Source organism: Gouania willdenowi, chromosome 16 (genome assembly GCF_900634775.1).
Source record: "Gouania willdenowi chromosome 16, fGouWil2.1, whole genome shotgun sequence".
NCBI lineage: Eukaryota > Metazoa > Chordata > Actinopteri > Blenniiformes > Gobiesocidae > Gouania > Gouania willdenowi.
The window spans coordinates 26,928,058-26,952,250 of record NC_041059.1 but is presented as its reverse complement, the minus strand read 5'-3'; the positions used below and the strand labels follow the sequence as shown (position 1 = coordinate 26,952,250).

The window sequence follows — 24,193 nt, the reverse complement described above, 5'->3', positions numbered from 1 at the left end:
ATGTTTAGATGAAAAATGGAAAAACTGGAGGAAAGGAGAGGAGAAAAAGGCAGCTCCCAAACTATGTTCTCTTAGAGGAACACAGTGTAGGACGAGGGAAAAACACCTCAGCACATAAGCCCATTAAACACAATTACAACAAAATTCGCAGACATATGGTCGGGGGGAGGGGAGTAGATCCAATATGGTGGCCTTATCGCAAAAGCTGGGCTGTCAACTTCTCCATGCTAGATTCAAACCCGCGTAGAAGTTCCAAAGTAGCATTCTGCTTACTTTTGAGTTTATTTATTGCATGAGTCTGAGTGTTGAGAGCCCTGCCCAATCCATCTGAAATGACTGGCAGCCTTACCAAAACAGCTGCCGACGTAATCCGAACTTTACAACAGGTCAGAAAACTGCCAGCTCCAATCAGCAGCATACCTGCTAATAATTCCAATCGTGTAGATCATGTAGTCTTCCACGTCCTCAACGGAAAGGATAGACAGACACGAGCATCCACTTCTCCCAAGAGTCCATAAACGTTCCTCCAGGACAGGCGGGCTCACCTCTGCCCGTTCTCTTTGTCAAAAAAATTTGGTCGATTGCATTGAGAGACCAGCTGATCAATTCTTTACAATTAATAACTCTTGGCTGCTTTTGGCCCATTTTAGTCACTTTCCACTCTCTTGCCACGTTTTTGACACTTTTAGACCATTTTTGGCCACCTGTTACCATGTCTGCCTCCACTCACTTGTAAAAAACTAAACAAAAACATAGCAGACTGTACCAGACTGGACCAGCCCACTTCGGGTCAATTATTTTATTAAAGTGCTTCCAAAAAGATGAGTAAGGTTTTTTTTCTTTGGGCCATGGGTCGTTTAATTAAATAGATGGAAAAGATTAAAAGTTAAAATAAAAGTAAATTTCCACATGTCTATAGATTTATGTGTTTCATCAAATTAAGTTAATCCAAGTAGTCATGCTGTTATGTATGAGGACTCGGAGTCACCAAATATCTGTTTCGGGACTTAGTGTGAAAGTGTGTAGCCTGTTCTGAGGTTTTTACTCATTCTTCTATTGTGATTGTAAATAATCACAAATCAACCAAAAGTACACATCAGCAATATAAACAAGTATCAGCACTGATCAATAGGGCTGCTTCATCAGCCGAATTTCCCAATTATTAAAGTCTCATTTGAATTACAAATCAATTTTCCATTAATAATGATAATAAACTTTATTATTATTGATCTTCATTTAACATCAGCTACTAAATTATGTCTTCTCTTTTGACTTTCAATATTGCATAGTGCAATTTAAAAATCCAAATTAGGAGGACTCGCCTGGTTTGCATTACAATTTGAAAATGTTAATTATCGATCTTTGGAAATTTAGGTATCGATTCATGATCATTAATAATAGAATTGCTGTTCACCGATTTTCTTTTACCGCCCCTACTAATCAACTACCATACTTTCTCATTATTTCTAATAAACATTAAAAAAAAAAGTGACTTATATTTAGTCAAAATGTACCATTTGTTTCAATATGATTAACTAACTACCGGTAATTGTTCTACAAAAAGTTACTTTTCTCATTAAAAAGGTAAAATACTCATTCATCCATCATTCATCATCATCCACTTTACCCGCCTGACACAGTTATTTACTCCTATTGGCAATTTAGCAACTTCCCTTAGAAACGAAAAACCAGGCTTTGTTGCTGTGCCTTAAACACATCACATGTGTTGCCATTAAAGTTGTGTCACTAAATAATGACCTCACAAGCACTTTTATTAATATCTAAGCTGTCAATGTCAATATAAAGGACAAATACTGAGGATAGTGAGGTGTTCTCCTGCATTTAACCGCAGAAAGCCGCTGTCATGATGATTTGTATGCTTATATGATGGTAAACCCCATAAAAGGTGACGATAAATGAGAAGAATAAGCCAGCTAAGTCATATTTTCATGCTGGCTTTTGTAGGAGTCGGCTGCCGTCCAGCAGATGAGATATCATTTAGGAAAAAGGAAAATCCCAGGACGTCATCCTCAGCCTCAGACATTTCTTTGGCCAAGTTCAGGGCTGACATCAGCCAGGGCCCTTCCTGAGAGGAAACGCGATAAGTCCACTCCAAGCTCCCCGTTCTTTCAACTGCTGTTGAAGTGTGTCACTATCTTTGCACTCACTCCAACAGGAAATTTGTAGTTGCAGATACATGGCTGCTGTTGACTCCTGCACTAAAGCTGCATTATGTCTTCTTTGTTAAGGTGAAGTTCAACCACATGTTCACGTCGTCTTCGCTCATGTTTTGCACATCTTCTGGGTAACACTTTCTCTGTGCCTTTATCAGCCCCTGAGCATTCAGAAAGCCATTTAAACTGATACATTAAAGAAAACATGCAGGACAGGGGCCCTCCAGGACCTGATTTTTGAACCCCTGATCTTAAAGCTAATATCCGGAGTTTCTGAGAAATCTAACTAGCCATTTACTATGGTCTACTGCCGGTAGTCATTCATATGCATTACTGCATAGTCCATCCTTTGTCCTATAGACCCCTATACAAATGGAAACGATCAGCCAATAGGCTTTGACTTCCTGTTTTTGAGTCCGTCTATCAAAGTCAACGTGGAACTGTGCACAAAAACAAGGCCGCAAACAGGTAAATATGATTTTGGCTTTAACCTGACCAATGTGACCTTGTTATGTTCCGCAGAAAAGTAGAGGCGTGGCTTCTGGTAGATTGGGAGAGGTAGTGGGAGGAAGTGAGGCTGTTTAGGGCGGGACATCGAGACTAGGGCCAGGACAACGCATCAATGTCATCGATGACGTTGACGCAAAAAATACATCGACGCAGAATATGCGCGCCGATGCATCATCTGACCAAAACAAAGATGGCGGCGCTGAAGAATAACTAAGGTGAGTGGCTCGTCCGAGTTTCAAAAGTGCAAGGCAGTGAAGGCACACACTCGTTTGTCAAAGGTAGCTGTTCCCCGTAACCCTGGTCCTTTATCCCGGGTGTGACAGGACGGCAATGCTTTGACGTGACAAGGAGGAAACACCCGCTCTGACATCAACAGCAGCAGCATCAGCAGCAGACGTACACACGCACACACACCGAGCCAAGAGTAAAAAAAACACATTCTCCTTACAACCAGTGCATAACATCAAATGACTCTCACCATTAAAATATGACCAAAAAAAGCTTTGCTCCATTCCTGAGTCAGGGTGAGAAGTTGCTTTACACCAGTGGTTCCCAAACTTTAATATAGATCATAATGATGAAATGAATAAGTGATAACACATATTTTAAAGAATCAGATTTTGTAAATAAATGGAATAAAACAGTATTTAGTGGCTCCTGAATAGATTTATTTCTATAGTTTTTATCATTTCGTGTCATCTCACCTCTAGTGTGGGACCAAGACTGACCCTTGTATTTTTTCAGTTCGTGTTATAATCAAGATCATATACATCATCATTATTATGATTAGATTTTTTTTTAACTAGAAATGAACATTATAAAACCCCATATTTATTTGTTAATTTTCCAATTTCTCTCCCTTATTTTTTTTTGTTGGAAAAGCACTTTCTGTATTAGCATTTGGAATTTTGAGTTTAAGAAAAATGTGTGGCAGAGTGTATTACTTTAAGTTGTTGTTTTCATGTGAATGAAGAATTAATAGATGCACTTTTTTTAGTAAGCTAGGTCTATGTGTTTTCAACATAAATCTTAAATTCTGCTAATTCATGAACCCACTGCCTTTTTATTTTTTAATGAATGTTACCTCTGACTCTGAATGCATTATTTTGTACTTCTATATTCTTACTGAACTTTATTTTGGAATTTTGAGTTTAAGAGCAATACATATTGCAATGTTAAGGAATGTATGTGTGTTTTTTTTTGTTTTTTTTTAATTTTAGATATGTAAATCAACATGTATAAATTACTTTAGTCAATTGATGGGAAAAATTAATCGTTAGATTAATCGATGCTTTGAAAAAATATTCTCTAGATTAATCGTTAAAAAAATAATCGTTTATCTCAGCCCTAATTGAGATCAAAGACAGAAAGCAGGGAAGCTTTCTGTCTTTTGAGTGAAAAATAATCTATTATTAAGTGAAAGGTTTTATCATTAATTGAAGGAAATGTATTAATGTATGTGTATTAATTTCCAGCAGATAAAGTGAACCATAGATTTATTTCCAGGGGTCTCATATCTGGAAGGTGCATTTTTGAGACATCAAATGTCAAGTTTTAATGGATTTAGGGGAAGTTTAATGATTCCAGACAAGTTTTATAAATGCCAACATGATGGTAGAAGCCAGGTGGATGTGGAATAGTTGCTTCAGTTTGTAGAAAGAGATGATTAATGACATCGGCATTATTCCAACAGGACCCACATTAATCTTGGTAGTATCGTGTCTTTAACAGGGTCGTAAGATAGGACTCAGAGGCACATAAATAGCCAGCAGAACTATTTGTCATTGTATTTTATGGTCACATCAGATTAAACAAAACATTGGTCTTTCCCTCATCCACACACTCTGTGAATATATATATCTTGCCTTTCCTCCTCTGTGCGTTCCAGGTCTATGTGCAAAACTGATGTTTTTGTGTTGTCTTGGTTCATTACATTTAGTACTTTGATTTGGGATGGAAATTTGTTTTGCCTTCACATACTGAAATGGAAAAAGCAATCCTAATGGCCCAGATTTGTGCCACTAGAAACTAAATTTGAATAGTTGGTCATTCATTTTTCCTGTTGAAAAAATGTTCTTAGTACATTCCAAAAATTCAATATATTTCTGCTTCTCAAATTCAGTTTCACTGCACGCAATTCCATTTCACTACACAGAGACACACTTCCATAGGTAGCGAGGTTGAGCAATCAATCACTGATTCATGCAACTCCTGTTTACGTCTACAAAAGCTCATCGTAGTGTCAGAACTGTTTGAAAAAGGGGCAAAAATGGGACAAAAGAAGAAGCGAAATGGAAAAAGGTAACAAGGGGTTAAAAAGTTCCCCCTTTTTAAGATTTTCTGGGAGAATAATAATTAAAATTAAGACAAAGAGCCACATGTTGAGCATCACTGACTTAAAGCTGGGGTATGTAAGTTTTTTTTGGTTTTATTTGGTCAAAAATCCATGATCATCTTATTATATTGCTTTGCATATTGTAATCCAAAGTTTTCGGAGTAGACAGTGAATCTCTGCTCCTTCTCCTGGTTCTGTAAATGAGCTTTAGAAATACAGGAGCTGGACTTCAGCCAATCAGAGATCTTTCTACCAACAGGGCGATCCCATGAGCTGTTTTAAGCATTTCTATTGGCTGCTTGAGCTGCTCGTCAAAAGTCGCTCTGAGAATAGGGACAGTCCAATGACATTATATTCCAGCTGAAGTCTCTAATGCGGCTTTTGGCACAGCGGTTATGCGGCAAAGCAAGAGGAAAAGGGAAGACCGAGGTGGAGAAGCAACAGAATAAAGGCACGGAGTCGGTGTGTGCAGAGAACTGAGAGCGATCAGTCAACGCAGTCAGCCCCATTTCAGAGAGAGAGAGTGAGAACAGATAGAATAAATAGCTTATTAAAAATGATCTACGGTGGAAAGAACAGACCCAACTAATATGCAGTCTGGACGGAGTGTGTCTGCTCTGATCATCTGGGATCGACTGTAGCTCGGCTGCTTGTGTTTGAGGAGCAGCTGTGACTCTGAGCCTCTTACTGTCCACACAGCAGCGAGTGATACATGCTTTCATGTTTCTAAAACATCAGAAAAATCTCCAATAGCTAGATAAAATATAGATTAAGATAAAATTCCTACATTTGTTACTAGTCTCTATGGAGAAGACAGTCGCAAAGAGTTCTACAGTGTACACGTGCACGCAAGTTTTGTTCAGGGGGGGGAGGGGGGAGCATGGAGCGCCTCACAATTCTACATACTGCAGCTTTAATAAAGGCTTCTACATGATGTCGCTGATAATGTAATGGACTGGTCTGGATAGAAAATGCCAGGACTGAATTTTTCTCCCAGTCCACCCTTGAGTGTAAGTAGTAGTTTTTGGAAGGATTAGTATCACCTCATCTCTGTAAGATCCCTAAACCACACACAATGACAATTAGTACATGTCCATCAACATTCACTGACAAAAACTCTTCTAGCCCTAAACACACACACACACACACACACTAAGAATGTGCGATGTGTTATCGTTTACAATATATCGTCAAAAACATTCTCACCGATAAGAAAATGTCATCCTTAGCGAGGGCCACGAGCCATTTGTTCCACGATTTAGCCAAGAATGCCCCTAAAAGCCTTGTTCCAGGGGCCAAAATTGCCCCCAAGTTTTTTGTCAACAACTTCTGCAGTGTGCGCCACCGCCGCCGCTCCTCCGGTCGTCACGGCTACCTGAAGCTGCAGTGCTGCGGTACATCATGAACCGCTACTTAGTTAAAACCAGACCCACCCAACAAAGTGAACCAATCCAAGTTCCTCCACCAGATCCTCCCAAAGTTCCCACAAACACGGTGACAGAGATTAACCTGCAGCAACGATTATGAACTGGAAACTCAACTAAAGCTAACTAAGCTAAGCTAACCCACCGACACACAGACTGGGCTAAGAGCTAATGCTAACCACTCCATCAAACCACAAAGAGCCACCAATTTGTTTATGGTAAAATTTAACACCTGAATGGAACGATAAAAGCTAACATGTCACATGACGTGTGAAATAAATGTTAGTATAAATACAAATGTCACTATTTATCTGTCCCGACTTGCAATATACCTGCAAAATTTTTAAAATACATTTCACGTGTTCGCTGACAAAGCTGGTCTCATTAGACAGTAATATAACTATTGTGATTATTACACCTAAATATCCTGAATTAATAAATTATCAGCCTGATCTGGTTTAATTACAGGAAAACAGAGAGATATCTATCAAACATAACTTTATGTAACTCATTATCAGATATGAAATAAACAGTTATTTTTACTTTCCATGTGCTTTTTTTTTAGGAAATAATTTCATTTTAAGTGAGGAAATAAATTAATTGCATACAATAACACTAATAGAGTGACCCACATGCACAAATTTGTACATATTTTCCATAAATATGTAATATCAGCCCATGAGCTCTTTAAGTCAGCAGCTATTGTAGCCTTTTTAATGTATCTCGTGTTGATTTATTCAATTTCATTTGTGTTTGTAAGGAACCTGTTGTTTTCTGTTTCATTTATTCATTGTTTTTATTTATCATCATTTTAATCGTTATCGTGATAAACACCAGAAATTATTGGGATTTTTTTTTTTTTAGTCTACTGTATATCGCCCATCCCTAACACACACACACACACACACATGTTCACATGTCTCACTCAGAAACTGCTTGGTCATTCTAGCTCCTGGTTTACTCCCTGACAGCAGGACTGTTTGTTTAGTGACACTGAAGCTTTAAGAAGCCTGTGATCTGCTGGTCTGAATGACTCAGGACTATAAGTGGGAGAGCGAGGAGCTGATGGAGTGATTCCCAGATCACATTCAGACATCAGTAACTCAACAGGTGTGTGCAGCCGCCACGAGTCACGCACACAGAGACATCAGCGTGACAGAATCCAAAAGCGTGCGTGCATGTTTCAGACAGTGAATGATTGACTTTGTGGGTTTGTGATAAACCTGAAATACATAAAGCTACAAACTATAAGATGATGAGGTGTAATGATAATAGATAACTTTCCCCAACATTTAATATGTCAGTGTCAGCGACATTTAACCACTTGGTTCAAAGAAAAAGACGCCAGTTCTAACAAATCATTGCACATAAATGTTTGCTAATGCCTTTCAAAAATGATATGTATTACTTTTAACTTTCATTAGGTTATTTATTCCAGGCTCAGTAACTGTAATTGAACATTTGTAATTAAAAATGTAATTTTAACTGACTTTCTGGGGATAAAAAATTATTGTAAATTAATTGTATTTAGGGAAAATGCTGGTAACTGTAATCATAATTGAATTGTTATTGAACATGGGTAAATGAGTGTGTGTGTGTGTGTGTGTGTGTGTGTGTGTGTGTGTGTGTGTGTGTGTGTGGCTCCCTCTGCTGGAAGCTTTCAACATGAACAAACTTTAAACCCACTATTTAATGCCATTTTTAGATTTCTCAAGTCTTATCACAATATTTGGAATAGCTCATATAAAAAGGACTAAAAGGATTAAAAGGACGCTTAGACACTATTGCTAAATAATTCTCAGTCGTAGCTCTGTAATGCATGTGACTAAAGTGTAGTAGTCAATGGTGTTAGAAATACAGAAAGACTTTCCAGGCTGATCAGTGACGTGCCGTGAGCACTAGGGTTGGGTAGGCAGGGCGTTCCAAATCGAGACCACCAATGTCAACACCAATGACAATTTCATATGTTTCTGCTGGCAAGTGTTAATTAAATTCAATTCAACTTTTTTTGTGTAGCGCAATTTACAACAAAGTCATCTCAATGAGCTTATCAAAATATAAAATTCATAATAAGAAAGAATCCAACAAGATCCACATGAACAAGTATTTAGCATCTAACAAAATCAACATCATAAACACCATTGAAGAAACAAACAATTATCAGAATCAGAATCAGAAGAATCAGAATCAACTTTATTGACCAAGAGTGTATGAATACACACGAGGAATTTGTCTTGGTGACCTGTGCTCTCTCAGATAGTGTAACATTAAATAATAACAATCAACTAGAATAAAGAAAAATAAGTAAAAAAAGAAGTATAAACATAAATATAAGAGTAGTTAGACTAATATGTGCAAACTAAATAAAATAACAAGATAATTATAATAATAGTAATAACAATAACAATAATAATAATAATAATAATAATAATAATAATAATAATAATAATAATAATAATAATAATAACGAAATAAAATAAAAAAAACACAATAATAATAATAATAAGATAATAGTGCAGTAGTGCATTGATGAGTAGTGCAGGTGAACATTTAAATGAAAATATTATTTAACATAGCCTCCATATTCTCCCAACAAAATATATCTCATGACACGGCAGCGCATTCGTTGTTTGTGTTGGAAACACAGAAACATGGAGAAAATGACAACAACTCAGAACAGCCTCAGTGAGGAGCATCCACAAAGTCAATCCTTCCTTTTGTTCCATTCACTGTGAAAATATGAACAATTTTCTGACCTTTCCTTTGCTGAAGGTCTGGTAGCTCAGGTGTTGGTCTCCCATCTTTTAAAAGCTGTCGTTTTTCCTCAAAAGAAAGTTTTTTGATCGTCTCTAGCGCTGTCATCCTTCCTGTAGTGTTATCCCACCCACTAGCTAGAGAACGCAGCAGCAGCGGTCACGCTCTCTCAATTCACTAATGCACTGTGAACATACGTATAGCATTTAGCATAGCGCGGTTACATCCAAAGGCAACGTAAAGAGCTGTCTTTTTACGTAAATGGTTTTCATCTTGGGGAACTGACTGCGCATGCGCAAACATGTAAAAATGCGCTATGGGAACAGAGGCAGAGCAGCAACGTGCTTTTGGGCGGGGGGGGCTTGGCCTCCTCCTGCCTTACAGCGGAGTGAGACTGTGCAGCATCTCTGCCGTACCAGGTAATAGCAATGTTTAGTAATTTGGGCTTTGAAAAGCACAAAATGCTGCCACTTTCAAACTTATAGGTACTGTAGGCTATTGGAAATGGTAAAATAAATAATTTATAATTACATTATAACAAATAATCAAAATATCAATTCTTGCCTACCCTGACTGCACGTCACTGTGTAAGATGATAGACAGCAACCCCTGGTGATGAAATAGGTCATCATCCATGCTAGAGCCATTAGCTGTGATCAAACCGTTGATAACACTGCGTGACAGTGTGGCAGGGCTGATATGTTTACATTATTATATTTTTTTTCCTAATTATAGAAAATGCTTTGTTATAGTACTAGTATGTTGTTATTATTATAGTAAAATTCCTGTATAAGATATGTACAGTACAGGATGAGATAGAACTAGGACTATACATATACATAGACTATGTATATATGCCTTACTAAATGACTTACGAAAGGAAAACTTTTTATTCAAATTTATTTGCACAATGTCAGTGAAAAATATTTGTAGAATCTCTGTTAATATTAACATTTGTGAACATATTCAAAAATCAACTGTATGCATTTTCATTAATAAAATCACTAATTTCGAGTAAAACGACTTTTCACGGCAACAAAAATTATTACAGATACTTAGTTTGAGCAGTTAAATGCCACACAAGAAGCACGTAATAATTAAGCATTTAGGCCAAAGGTGTCAAAACCATTTTAGTTCAGGGGCCAAATACGGTGCAGTTTGATCTCAAGAGGGCCATAGATTTTATGCGGGAAAACAAGTAATTTCAACATTATTGGGCCCTAGTTTGCACTTATACGTACACATAAAATACAAAATATGTCAGAAACAACTATATCCAAAAAATAAGTGACAGATATTAGTCACAACAGGATATTCACTTTAAATTTCCTTGATTTTCTGACCAATTCTTATTTACTTAAGGTGAATGTTGTGTCATAATTTGAGGAAAATTGAAGAATTTTGAGTTTTTCAACTGTTTAACATTAAAAATGACAGCAGCAATCATGCAATATAAGCACTGGGAAAACTGTGAGAACCAGCAAATATTGTTGAGTTTCCTTTACACAATGATTCATGTTTTCTCTGTCATTTTCACTTTCTCCTGTGGGCCAGATTTAGCCCCCAGGCCACTTGTGATTTAGGATAAATTGATATTGTATTGTGGCTGAGGGGAGGGGTTATTTCTTTGGACCAATGCACTAGTCAGTGAAACAAACACACATGCACAGTTTGGGATTTTTTGTGAACTGACAAACTTGATGTCCAGAAACGGTGCGACATGGTCGTCTTGATGGGGGAGGAAAAGGTACAGGATGTGGACCTATTGTAGATGCTTAAAATATGACAAACTTCCTCTTAGCTGCGAGCACAGCATTCCAGAGCCACTCCATCAAAGACTGAACAGCCACCACACTAATCTTTACTATGTTTAAATCACAGGAAACACATAGAAAAGTGTTTTAATCCTCCTTTGCTTTGGTCTGCCTACCACTATTTTAATGCTTTGCATCATAATCTATTCCAACAATTATCCTTGTTTAGAGAGTTGATTTGAACAGTTCATTTAATTTCATTATTTAAGCATTTACTAGGGATGCACTGAAATTAAAATTCTTGGCTGAAACCGAAAACCAAGAACGAGAAAACCAAGGCCAAAAAACCGAAACACTGGAAAAAAATTATTATGCAAATTATGGCTCTGAAATTAATATTAAAGCTTCAAAGAATAAGTAAATTAAAAATATGAACATATTTATTTAGCACTGATATTCCAACAATACACAATATAAAATTGAAAAAAAAAAAAAGTTAAATAATAGGGGTGTCCCGATCCGATATTGATATCTGATATCGGTCTGATAACACCCAGGAACGAATATCGAATTTGATCGGACTCCATCAAAAATCTCCGATATAAGCGCTCCAATTTTTTTAGTGGACTAAGAGCAATGATCACATTGTTTTGGTCAGTGAAACTGGAGCTGTGAACTCTTAACTTTGATCAGTGGACAATAATGTGCTGTTTTTGTCTCCGCCCTCAGTTGTTCCCATCATATACTGACAATAAAAAATAGCTGAAGTGAACTTGAATACTTTGCACTTTAAAAGTGGAATTCGTTTTTTTTTGGATTTATTTAGGTTATTTTTCAGGGTCTTATAATTTATTTTTATTCAATTGTAGAATACTGTATATATTATGTTGAAGGTTAAAATGTTTGATTAGTTAGATTATACCTACTGTTGCTGACTATTGTTCTCTGTTTGAGTAACATCACTTGATCAAGCCTTTTCTAACATTCCACAAAGTATGAATGATTCGTGCTGATACCGTATCGAATCGATACCGGAATCGGCCAATACGCAAGGCTGCAATATCGGTATCGTATCAGAAGTGAAAAAGTTGCATCGGAACATCCCTAGCTTGACCCCACTCGTACATTAAATAATAATGTACAGGCTGATAACTGAGTGAGCTGCTGAAAGGGAGTTAATTAAATCTGTGCTCTCATTAAAACACACAATGCATTGAAGTTCTCTCATGTATTACAGTGACTCTGTAAGCTCTACTCTCATTTCCTGCTCTGTGTGCGTCTCCAAGACGCACACGCTCCATGTGCTCTGTGTGCTTTGATTACGGCGTGCGTTATTTCTTGTGGTGTGCTGGTTTAATCCCATCCAAAGAAATGATCTTTATAACATGGACCAAGTACAGTCGTGAAGTGCAGAGGATCTCTGTAAAACGTGCGCTGACGGACTCTGAAACTGGATTCAGGCTCCTGATGTGCTCAGTGTGCTCAGTGTCAACGTGACAGAGAAACTTAATCACACTTACGTGCTACGTCAGAAAAAGCTTTTGTGCTCAGATGTATTGAAATACAGCTGCTCCGTGAGTCCGTGGACAAGTTGGGGCATTTCATTCATATTGTCTTGCTCTACAAAATCCCGACTGTGTGTCATCCCACTTGATCTCACCAGATTTGGCATAAGTGGGGCAGACGTTTTTGAATAATAAGTGTCTATTTGTACGGTTGCCGTACGGACAACCCCAGGTGCTATTGGTACAATTACTGAAGTCCACATACGTAGCGTCTTAGGGTTAGGTTTAGATCATAACCCTATTATATCGCAACAATTTTTAGGGTTAGGGTTAGGTTTACAAGTAGGTTTAGTCTTAGTCACGTGACCTAAACTGGCCAATGAGGGGCGCTGCATACGGATAGAATGTCGGTATATTGATACGGCAACCGTACGGATAGCTTTAGGGTTAGATTATAACCCTATATCGCAACAAATTTTAGGGTTAGAGTTAGGTTTAGTCTTAGTCACGCGACCTAAACTGACCAATGACTGACCTGTCACGTGACCTAAACTGGCCAAATAGAGGCGCTGCGTACGGATAAAATGTTGGTATATTGATACGGCAACCGTACGGATAGCCACTGCCTTTTAAAGTACTACAAATCCCATTATTTACAAAGTGTAACCTAATTAATTCTTAACAGTTTTGGCATTATTTTAGGAGGCTTGGTATGGCAGTAATTACATAACATCAAGAGGAAAAACAATGAAATGGTAATAACATAAAACAGGTACTCGGAAATGGAACATAACTGAAATTGCCTGGGATTCCATGAAAAGAACTTTGAATTAGTCTATCAGAGGCCCTAAAATAATATCAAATACCTGCTCAGCCTATAAAGGAAATCACATTAAATGACAAACCAATGAATAAAACCAGTCCTGTCTTCTTCTAAAGTTGCTACATCTCTTTGCTTATTAAATCCAATATTAATTAGGAGCTGTATGAATGAATCTAACACCTGGGCTCAGCCAGTCCTCACATACCAGCGATGGCATTGGACGCCCACTGTGTAAATAAATCATGTGTTTCCATCCGGATGCCGTCCCAGCCTATTGTTCCAGTAGAAATAAAAGGTTCAGGAACGTAGACGCGCTTTTCGGTTTTTATCCTCATACTAACATGCACATCCTGTGTACACACTGCAGGTGCATATCTAGATTTCTTCTTTTTTTTTTGCCAACAACACATAAGGTTTAGTTCTCCTCATTGACGTGACATATGATGCTGCTGCTCACTCCGGCTTGACCACAGTGTAATACTGTTGGTTTAGTATCACATCCTGCCTAACCATCAACAAGAACTGAAGCTTCTCTAGGATAATGGGCTTAAAAATAACAGTTCAAATGATGTCAAATTACTGCGGTTGACAGAATATTGTTTCTGTTGAGATGGGCTGTAGTACTCCATACTATGCACTACAAACTCAATGATTATATACTGTCCACTGTATACTACTAAGTATGGTTAGGAGGATGACCCTTCCCACTGAAGTATACTTCCAAGATTCCCAAGATGCATTTCAAATCTGAACGATAAAAACCTGAAGCACACTGAGGCTAAATATCTCAGCTGATTCTCCACCTTTGAGAGTTCTGAAAACATTTTAAGTGAGAAAGTGACCAAGTAGAATATCAACATCATTTGATGAATATCAATGTCATTTGATCCATAAAAACTGGAAGAAACACATTTCATGCCGACATTTCTGAGATTTTCGGGGGAACCGTCGTTGTGCTACGGACAAAACTTCCGGTTAACTTCAAAACAAGGGCCCTATTTACAAAAGGGTTAAAAACCAATGAAGACGAGAAGAGATTCTTTTGTTTTGAAAAGGGTATGTTTGATTTTTAGCTTGGACAATTTTACGTTCCGCTGGCAAAGCCTCATGAGGCAGTTGGGTATGACTAGTGTGCCCACCGTGCATACAAAAATGTCCCGATATAGTATACTTTCTCACGTACTCAATCTTTAAATACTATCTAATGTGAATGCACTAAATACTTAGTTTAATGTAGTACGATAGTATGACATTTTGAACACAGCCAGAGTGTGTAGAATAGACGGATTTCAATGTGTGCAAACATGAGACACGTGACTGACATGCGCGCGCAAACCATGTTGTTTACATATGTGATGCTTGAAAAATTGAAAAATGGCAATGAATGAACCGCTGTTCAGGCTCGAAAATAGTAGTAGTAGTATAATAGTCCTCACCTGAGGACGCAGTCGCTTATTTAAGGAAACTCACTTTAAGTACAGGTGAACAATTGCAGAACCCATGCAGCATTGCCGAAAACGAGTGATCATCCAATGTGCACTTCTGGACTGATGTTCAATGGCCAGACATTTATACATATCTGATAGAAAAACCCAGTGTATATATGAAAGAATACCTAAAAGCATTAAGCTTCCACATGCTTATAACTGCTTATGAACGGGCAGGTAGGACGGCTGCTGTACTCCTGTTAACAGAGGTTTCCGTGTATTTCCGTGTATTCTGATCAGTTTCAATGGATGAGTTTCCATGTCTACATTAAGTCTCCTCCTCACTGTCCCACGTCTGCATATCAGTCCATTTACAGCTTTCCATGGTCACTTTTTACTGGATCCAGAGTGAGATAACGCTCCGTCTGATCCCCGTGCACCATCGCCTCAGCAGCGATTACTAGGGGTGTCCCGATTCAATATTGATATTGGTCTGATATCATCCTGAAAACGAATATCGGATTCAAAATTCCGAAGAAATTCAGATTTCTTTTTTTTTTTTTTTTTTTTTTATTTTATTCAATTGTATAACACTGTAAATGTTATGTTGAAGGTTAAAATGTATGTAACCAATTGGTTAATAATAAATGGGTCAGTGTTTCTCATACCTACTGTTGCCGACTATTGTTCTCTGTTTGAGTGACATCACATGATCAAGCCTTAACATTCCACACTACAAAATAAGTAATTATTATTTTTTTTATAAAAAAAAAAAAAAAAAAAAAAAGGTAATAAAAGTATGTATGAGTCATGCTGATATCATATCGGATCAATATCGGTATCGGCTGATACGCAAGGCTGCATAATCGGTATCATATCGGAAATGAAAAAGGTGTATCACGACATCCCTGGCGATTACGTTGACATGATCGCTTCTGAACAAATGTAAACGTGGTTATTTAGCAACTTTATGCTGTTTATTTCTATCATAAACTGGCTGATGTTTATTTTAACCGGAATGCTTCAGCGCTCTCTCTGTCCATATATAAAATAAAGTACATGTGTGTATATATATATATATATATATATATATACAGTATATATATTGTTAATTTTTTTGTTTTTCTTTGCATTATTTTAAAAAAGGCAACTCAAATGTACTTGTTGAATGCTTGCTTTTCTTTTGTGTGTATTAGTGAGAAAAGTAACTGAAATGTTATGATTTATGTTGGGCATATAAGCATTTTGCTTCTGCCTGTCAGAATCAATAATAATTATACACACACACGCAGAAGGAGGTTAAACTGAATAACAAGGTTCAAATGAAAAATAAAAATAATAATAATGGATAGAAACTGAAATAAAGTATATATACTGTACATATGTAAACAGATTTTTTTATTTATGTTTTAGGACAGTGGCAGACCAGCTCCCAGATAAATTGTGATTATGTTTGAATATTATAACTGTAACTGAAACTAAATAAACTAATAAGAGCACTGAAACATAAACCAGCAGAGTGAACTGTAACAGACTAGTTCTAGCTTGTTTATATAAGAAGGGACCGTCACTGCTCTATTGTCAATGGATTATCTTTCAGACACATGCACGTCCAGCGTCTGGTGCGTGTGAGTCCAGCCCTGGGGCCACTCCGTCACCCTACCTGCAATACGTATCACCGCCCTCTCTGCTGGATCCAGGACTTCTGCCGAGGAGGATTTGGAGCGTTTCACCCTCTGGTGCTTGGACAGGTTCCATGGAAGCGTGTCCCCGGGTGAGGGGACGGGTCTTCTCTCACTGTTGCTTTCCTCTGGTGATGTTTGATGCCCATGTCTGTCTTGATGAGACGCCATCACCAACTACAAGTAGAGATTAGAGAGTAATTACGTGAACGAGATTGTACACGCACACATTCAGAACACACACCTACACAATAACTTTCACCATGACCACACCTTACCTCACACCAATGATGAATCACATCAATTGCTGCTTTCCTCCAGTTAGCTTTTATAGGAATATTATCGCAGGTAAGAGTTAAACTTTGACTGATTAAACATGAACAGAAACATTATGCGCCTTCTAATGAACTATGACGACGTAACAGCAGTTACATTTTAACCCTCCATGACTATTTATTTTGTTGGCTTAACCTGCCTGCCAAGTACTAAAATGTAAAAGAGAAACACCCAAACAATTTGAAACCAGCCTGACCAGCTGTTTCCTTCTCTCTACTGCAACCTGCTCAAATATGACTGAATAAAGCTGCAGTATGTAGAACCCTATGAAAATCCATTGTATTTTTTTTTTTCTAAATTCCATGTTTTCCACATCAATTTTTTAAACATTTTTTTAGAAATATTTATACATTTTAACTCCTTTGAGGAAACAAAATAAATCATGAAAAAAGGAAACCAAAATAAAACAAAAATGTATGTCAAAAATAATACATTTAATTCAAAACAATGTGAAATCTACAAACAAAAATTGTACCAACATGGATTTTTCAAGCTTCTCCTTTTTAATGATTTGTTTCATATAAAGATGTATGAGAGCAGCATTAATGTTACCCAATTTCCCCTCAGGTATCAATGATTATGATTAACTCAATTTAAATGATTCTGAATTTAAATGATCTTTTACGGTACTAGAAGTTATCAAGTTATCATGAACCTACGATGTTTAATACGCGACAATCCCTGGTATCCATGACAGTTAGAATAATACATATATCTTTTAATTGTAGCATACACAAGGTTTTAAATTACATTTTTATGTTGACATACATTTGTGTTTAATTATGGTTTCCTCACAGGAAAAACTAATATTTTCTGCAAAAAATGGATACAATTATTTCAGAAAAAAGATAGCAGACACTGTATACACAAGAAATAACATTTTACTCAAAAGACTGATTGGGACTGTTATGGACACACACGCACACCGACAGAGGCACGAACCCGCAGACGCACGCACGCGGGTCCTCAGGTGAATACGGGAACAGCCAAGCAAATCGCCTGTATTAAATAGATGGTGCGGCTGATGTGTGTTTCTGGATTATGCAGATTAAAAAGAGTTAAAACAACCCGTGCACGCCTGGAAGTCCCTTTTCTGTGCAACAATTATTACAACAGTAACTAAAAAGCCCCCCTACATTGCTGAAAACACACCGTAGGGGGCGACATCACTCTGTAGGGGATCAAAAATACAATGTCGGGGGGCCCCTACGCTCAACAGCGTTGGCGTGAACCCTGCAATAACACAAGATAAAGTCCCTGGTCTCTTTTGAGAAAAAAGTTGCTAAAAGCTCCACAGTTGTATGCGTTGACGAGGATACCAGTACGGGACGATAGGTTTTGAAACAGGGAGGTGAGGAGAAAGCATGGTTGTTTCTATAGAAGTCTCATGATTCTACATACTGCAGCTTTATGTCATTATACAACACTGCTATAAAAGATAAATGCACAACCTGTCACTCCTTATCAAATATCAGTGTGTGTGTGTGTGTATGTGTGTGTGTAAGGCTAAATGATCCTGATAACTAACGCTAATATGGACCTTTAACCACCCATGCATGAAGGTTAGAGTTTCCTTATTTTTTTTAAAGGACATGCATACTTTAAGCTACTGAGTCATACATAAAACCGTCATGGTCTCTCTATTACATCACGGGCCAGGTTGTGGATAATAATCAACTCAGAAAAAAGAACCCCTTTAAGAAAGTATGTATTTTAATTTGACCAGATTCTGACCTTTGCCTTGAGGTTAATTATTCACCCGTATCCGTGTCAGTAACAAGAGGCCAACGAAGTGGAAAGAAGGCATCTGTCTTACTTTAAAAACCATTCAACCATTCCCAATTTGTAAAAAAAACACATTAATGCATGGGCTCAAATTTTCCATGAAAACAGGTGAAGATAAAGGAATTCACTTCCTGACACAGATTTGAAAATAATCAAGTGGAAGTTGAAACATGACTTGGGATGCACCGAATATTTGTGGATGAATATATTCGACTGAATATTGCAAAAAAAGCCACATTCCGCCTTTGGTTTAGTGAGTTAAAAGCATGGCTGAATAGTAGCGTGTGACGCAATGACTCAATCAAACAACGATTGATTGAGTCATTTTGAGTTGGAAAAGTGTGTGCGCGTTGCTGTAGAACCAGAGCAGCAGTAGCTTCTGCTTTCCACACACACACACAGCCAGACTCTCTCCTTACCGCTCTTCGTCACAGTGGAAAAGTTGAAAGCCATGCAATTCCACAACCGAGTCCGTTGTTAGCGCTGTGAGCCACAAATCCGTAAACTTCCCCATCGTTTCCTCCTTACACTACACCAGGTTTCGCTGCATAGACTGGTGTAGCATTAGCATGGAGTGCTAACAGCTGATGTGTGTAAACAATGGTTCCGTGGCTCCAAGCAGTGACTCCCAACACGATCGGCAGCAGAAAAAGTAGCGCTGTTTGGGCGTCCAGTAGTGCAGTTGCATTTACATATATGGCAATAAAGTATAATATATGTCCTATATTAAACCACACTGTTGTTTTAGCTGTTAAATAGTTGGAGAGGGAGGAGCTCACGTTGTAGGAGGCGTGTTAGGTGACGTCACCTGCCAACGTGGGCAAAAAACAACTCGCCTGTTTAAAGCTGACATTTTACAAAATCTGAAATAACAACAACTTTGTCCCTCTGAATGAGGCTAAAGGAATGTATGTCACTTATCAAAACCATTAGAAAGTGATTTTTTTCATGCATGTTTTGTTTTATTTGAAGGGCTAATATAAATGAAAAACTAATATTCAATAAACATTTACTTTCTTTAAAAAACATGTCTAGGCTATTTATGCGCTTTTTAAAAACAACCGCATTCGATATTCGGCCAAGCGTTTATATTTATTCGGCTTCGGCCACAAATTTTCATTCCAGTGCATCCCTAAATAAATGACTGCAAATATACCCTCACATGCATGTTTTGGGACAATATCACACATTTACATGCAATATTTTTACTGTAAATGTGGGCAAAGAGATAGAAATGTCAATTCTCGCACGTTACATGACATGATGCAATTCACCTCCAGAAATGGAAATAGCAATGGGATATGACACAGACTAAACCCTCGCTGACATAAAATGGGACAATATCACACATTTACAGCCAATTTTTTAACATACCAGCGTGGGCTAATGTGTAGCAGCTTTAGCAAACAGACATCAAATTTCCTGCAAAATCTTGTATAATTTTGATTGCATTTGGTGCAAATATAGTGGAGAAATATGGTATGAATAACAATTGTTAACTTAATTAATCATAATCTGTGTACTGTTTGTTCTTTGGTTATTCCGCTTTAAAACGAAACAAAATAACAAAAGTCTAGTTATTTTGTTTTACTGACTTAAAACCTAAACAGAAATACAGAAAAATCAAAAAACAGACATGCAGCATGTTTCTGTTTCAATTTTAAATCTGTTTGTGTGATATTTAGATATTTAAGGGAAACTAGGACAAGAGCTTAATGTTTTAAGCTCACCACACAGAGGGGACCCACAGACGGGGGCGGACTTTACTCCCAGACAAAAAAAGGAGCAAAATTTATTTTTAAACAAAAAAAAAACGCTGCTTTTCTGGTTGTTGTTGTTTTATGCATGTCTGTTTAGGTTTTAAGTCAGTAAAAAAAAAAAATAACCACACTGTTTATTTATTTTTTTGATTTGGTTTTAAAGCGTAATAAAAGTGCACGGATTAACCATATAAAGCATGTCTGGTTTAGTTAGATTCCATTTTTGAGGAGTTTTAATGTTCCTGTTTGCAGTGTTGTGTTAAATAAAACTTGGTAAAGATTACAGAATTATTGGAATCAAAGGAAGCAGTGGTAACACTTGTCAAAATGAGTCATAAACACCGACAATCTACAGCTTAAAAAAATCATTACTGTGTACTGTATATTATGGAAGGCACATCACACCTTGATTCACTTTCATCACACCAATCATTCTGCAGAAAGGATAGAGTTACACTAAGGATGCCAGCGAGTTCTAGAACATATTAGATAATGTGTCTGAAAACACATTTCTGTGACAGAGACACACCCACAGTAGGAGGTAGTGAGCGCTGATACAGCAGGTGATAGTGAGTGTGTGACGCCACCACTATCTGTGTGACAGCTGAGCACAAGTACAGAGGTTAGTTGTTCTTGTATTTCTTATCAAAGGCATTAATGGTATCTTCATTAATGTCTTTTTATGACAAAAACAAGAGTAAAAACATTATTACATGATGCAGAAGCCAGGATGACAAACGTCCAGATAGGAGGCAAACAAGACGAGTAATGCAACATCACAACAGAGGATTAAAGGGAAAATATGAAATCATCTGCACATCATCCAGTGTTTAGAAATCTTTAAAAATAGTACATTATAAATGTGATTTTTGTAATATTTATTGTGGTGTAGACCTATGACTTTACACATTTTTGAATCTATTAATAATGCTGTTCTGTTAAGTTTTCAACAAAAACAACAAGACAGTCATCAACATCCCCCTGCCAGATATCTAAGAACTTAGATGTATACATAAGAAAATATTATAACATCAGAATATAAAATTACTATCCTAAACAGTTTCTAAGAAAAGCTGTCCCCTTTGAAGATACCTCGAACACAGTAAAAAAAAATCGCACAAGGGCAATAACGGCGGAAAAAATAATTGTGCGCTTCTCATTTTCAAACTCCATCAAGGTTATTAAAGCAGCCTCCAGCATCACTAGGGCTGGGAGAAATAAAAGATGCATCGCCAATTGTCATTATTTGTAATGTAAAGTTACACAAAATACGGTATAACAGATAATATCAAAGCATTAAGTGTACTAGGGCTGGGCGATTTATTGAGATTCAAGATATATCCTCTTTTTTATTGTGGCGATAAAGCAAATTACAATATTGCATACATAATATATATAATATATTTATATATTTATTATATATATATAATAAAAAAAAAAAAGACTTGTCCCTCACACATGCTGTCCTATATAAGAGAAAAAGCCAAAAGTGACACATTTGACGCATCACTGTGTTAACAGTTTGTTAATAAAAATGAGCCAGAATTGTCTTTCTGGTCAGACTTCATTTGAACTAAAATGATCGAGACTTAATATTGTACAAAATTTTGAGATATGAATTTTGGTTTATATTGCCCAGCACTATATGCTTATTAAGCTTATTGTAGACCTATGTAATTTATTTATCACTAACAACAGTGCTTTTTGTTGACCTATGTAATTTATATATCACTTATAACAGTGCTTTTTGTTAAGTGTTTATTTGTTGTATTTGAGATGCTGCTACTTTAACACTTTACCATTCAGTTCAAACGGGACAGTTTACAGATGTCCTCTGGTTGGATTAAAAAGTTAATTTGTCTTTTGTCTTAATGCAATTGCTTTAAATAAATAAATAAATAAATACATAAATAGCAATTAATCACTGGTCAGGGTGAGAAACTAAGAGAATATGTGGGTGGGGGGGGGGTTCGTGCAACGATTCATAATCGAATTGCAGTCATAATCGGAATCGAATCGTGACACAAAAACACACGCGCGCACGCAAACACACCTGTTTGCGACACAGTGAACCTGAAATGTCACCACAGTTGTAACCCAGCCTAACTGTTATTCCACATGCACACGTCACGCACACTCACACGCACACAGTGATGGTGCTCAGCCTCACCTTGCTGCAGTTCTATCGCTGCCTATGATCCAGTCAAACAGTGACGTAATGATCCACTGCTTTGAATTTCCAACCTAAACAAGTAAAAAGTCCACCGCATGTGCGACACTACGCGTGAGTGCGTGCGTGCGTGCGTGTGCACGGCCGTAGCGGTCACTCGTCTGTCTTCCTCTCGTAGCCACTCCTTTTCCTGCAGAGAGACCGAGCTGTGCCGCATGCAGCCCATCAGTGTCTGTCTCTACCTGCACAGAGACAGACACCAGTGCAGTCACAGACATGTCAGTGCAGAGTCAGACAGACCAGCAGCTGCAGTGCTGACTGTGTCCTCTGTATCAACACTGCATCATTCACACTAGTCTATAAAAACACTTCTCTCTCTCGCGCTCTTTTTTTTTTTTTTTTTGCTTAATTTCATGTAATTTTATGGTTTTAAAGTCAAAATCAAATTACGGAAGCCCATTCACGCCAGTAAAAAAAAAAAAAAAAAACTAGGAAAAGTAAAACCTATAATATGTCATAATTATGAGATACTCTCTCGTAATTATGACTTCAATTTGTTATTATTATTTTACTAGAAAAAACAAAATAACAAAATAATGGGAAAAGTAAAATGACAACAATAAAAAAAAAATCCAAGGCTTAATTATGAGTTACTTACATTTTTATATTTATTATTTTACTGAAAAATATTTAAAAAAAACTTCGAAAAGTAAAATTATAATAAAAATCAAAGTCATAATTATGAGGTACTATCTCATAAATAATAGATGCTAAGTCATTTTTGAGAGTATCTCATAATTATGAGATATGTATGATATTTATTTTGTTTATGTATTTAAACTGGCGGGAATAGGCTTCCATAACAGACGTTTATTTGATTTTCTCGTGTGTGTTTTAAATTTGAGATTTGAAATGTTTTTATTTATTTTTTAATAGGACAATATGTAATAAAACACATTTTAATGTAAATACGTGAGATTGTAGCCAGGGGGCTAATTTCCATCCTCTGTCCCATTAGCAGCAAGCCTGGCAAGAAGCCACACCCACTTACTTTTTGTAAGAAAGTGGGTGTATAAAATCAATACCTGTATTAATTATTGAATAATGACAAGAAGATTAGGATGGATTTCAGGCTAATTAACAGGTTGGTTTTAACATAAAACAAACGGACTGGCTATCCATACGTACCCGTACGGACAACCCTCGATGCTATGACGTTACCGGAAATCATGTGACCATTCCGTACATTCAAATCAGTAGAGAAAAATGGCTGAACAAGCGATACACGTACAAATTCACGGTGACAAGAAATTCAAATCCACTTCAGAAAGTTAGGGTTACGGTTAGGGTTACGGTTAGGGATACGGTTAGGGTTAGTTAGTTCGTAACGTAGTTTAGGGTTACGGTTTGGGTTAGTTGGTCAGTAATGTATTTTAAAGTTAGGGTTACGGTTACGGTTAGGGTTAGTTAGTCCGTAACGTAGTTTAGGTTAGGGTTACGGTTAGGCTTAGTTAGTCCGTAACGTAGTTTAGGGTTAGGGTTACGGTTAGGGTTAGTTAGTCCGTAACGTAGTTTAGTGTTAGGGTTAGGGTTACGGTTAGTTAGTTCGTAACGTAGTTTAGGGTTAGGTTTGGGGTTAGTTAGTCCGTAAGGAATCTACGTATTAATAGAAAACACAAGTACAAGTACCTAGCATCTTAATCACAGGACCTATCACATCACCTCAACTGGCCAGTGAGGGGCGTTGCGTTTGG

General features: G+C 37.2%; 1 protein-coding gene across 4 annotated transcripts in view; it reads right to left on the bottom strand.

Annotated features, from left to right (window-relative positions):
* LOC114477761 (plectin-like) overlaps positions 1 to 22,566 on the bottom strand; it is a 171,791-nt gene extending 149,225 nt beyond the window's left edge. For all 4 annotated transcript variants that reach the window (XM_028470324.1, XM_028470338.1, XM_028470326.1 and 1 more), the window contains exons 1-2: positions 22,440 to 22,566; positions 16,370 to 16,565 (exon numbers count right to left, since the gene is read on the bottom strand). In XM_028470324.1, the coding sequence (XP_028326125.1) occupies positions 16,370 to 16,559 (190 nt within the window). In that variant the 5' untranslated portion in view covers positions 16,560 to 16,565; positions 22,440 to 22,566. The remainder of the gene's footprint in view (positions 1 to 16,369; positions 16,566 to 22,439) is intronic.
* Between the last annotated feature and the right edge of the window lie 1,627 nt (positions 22,567 to 24,193).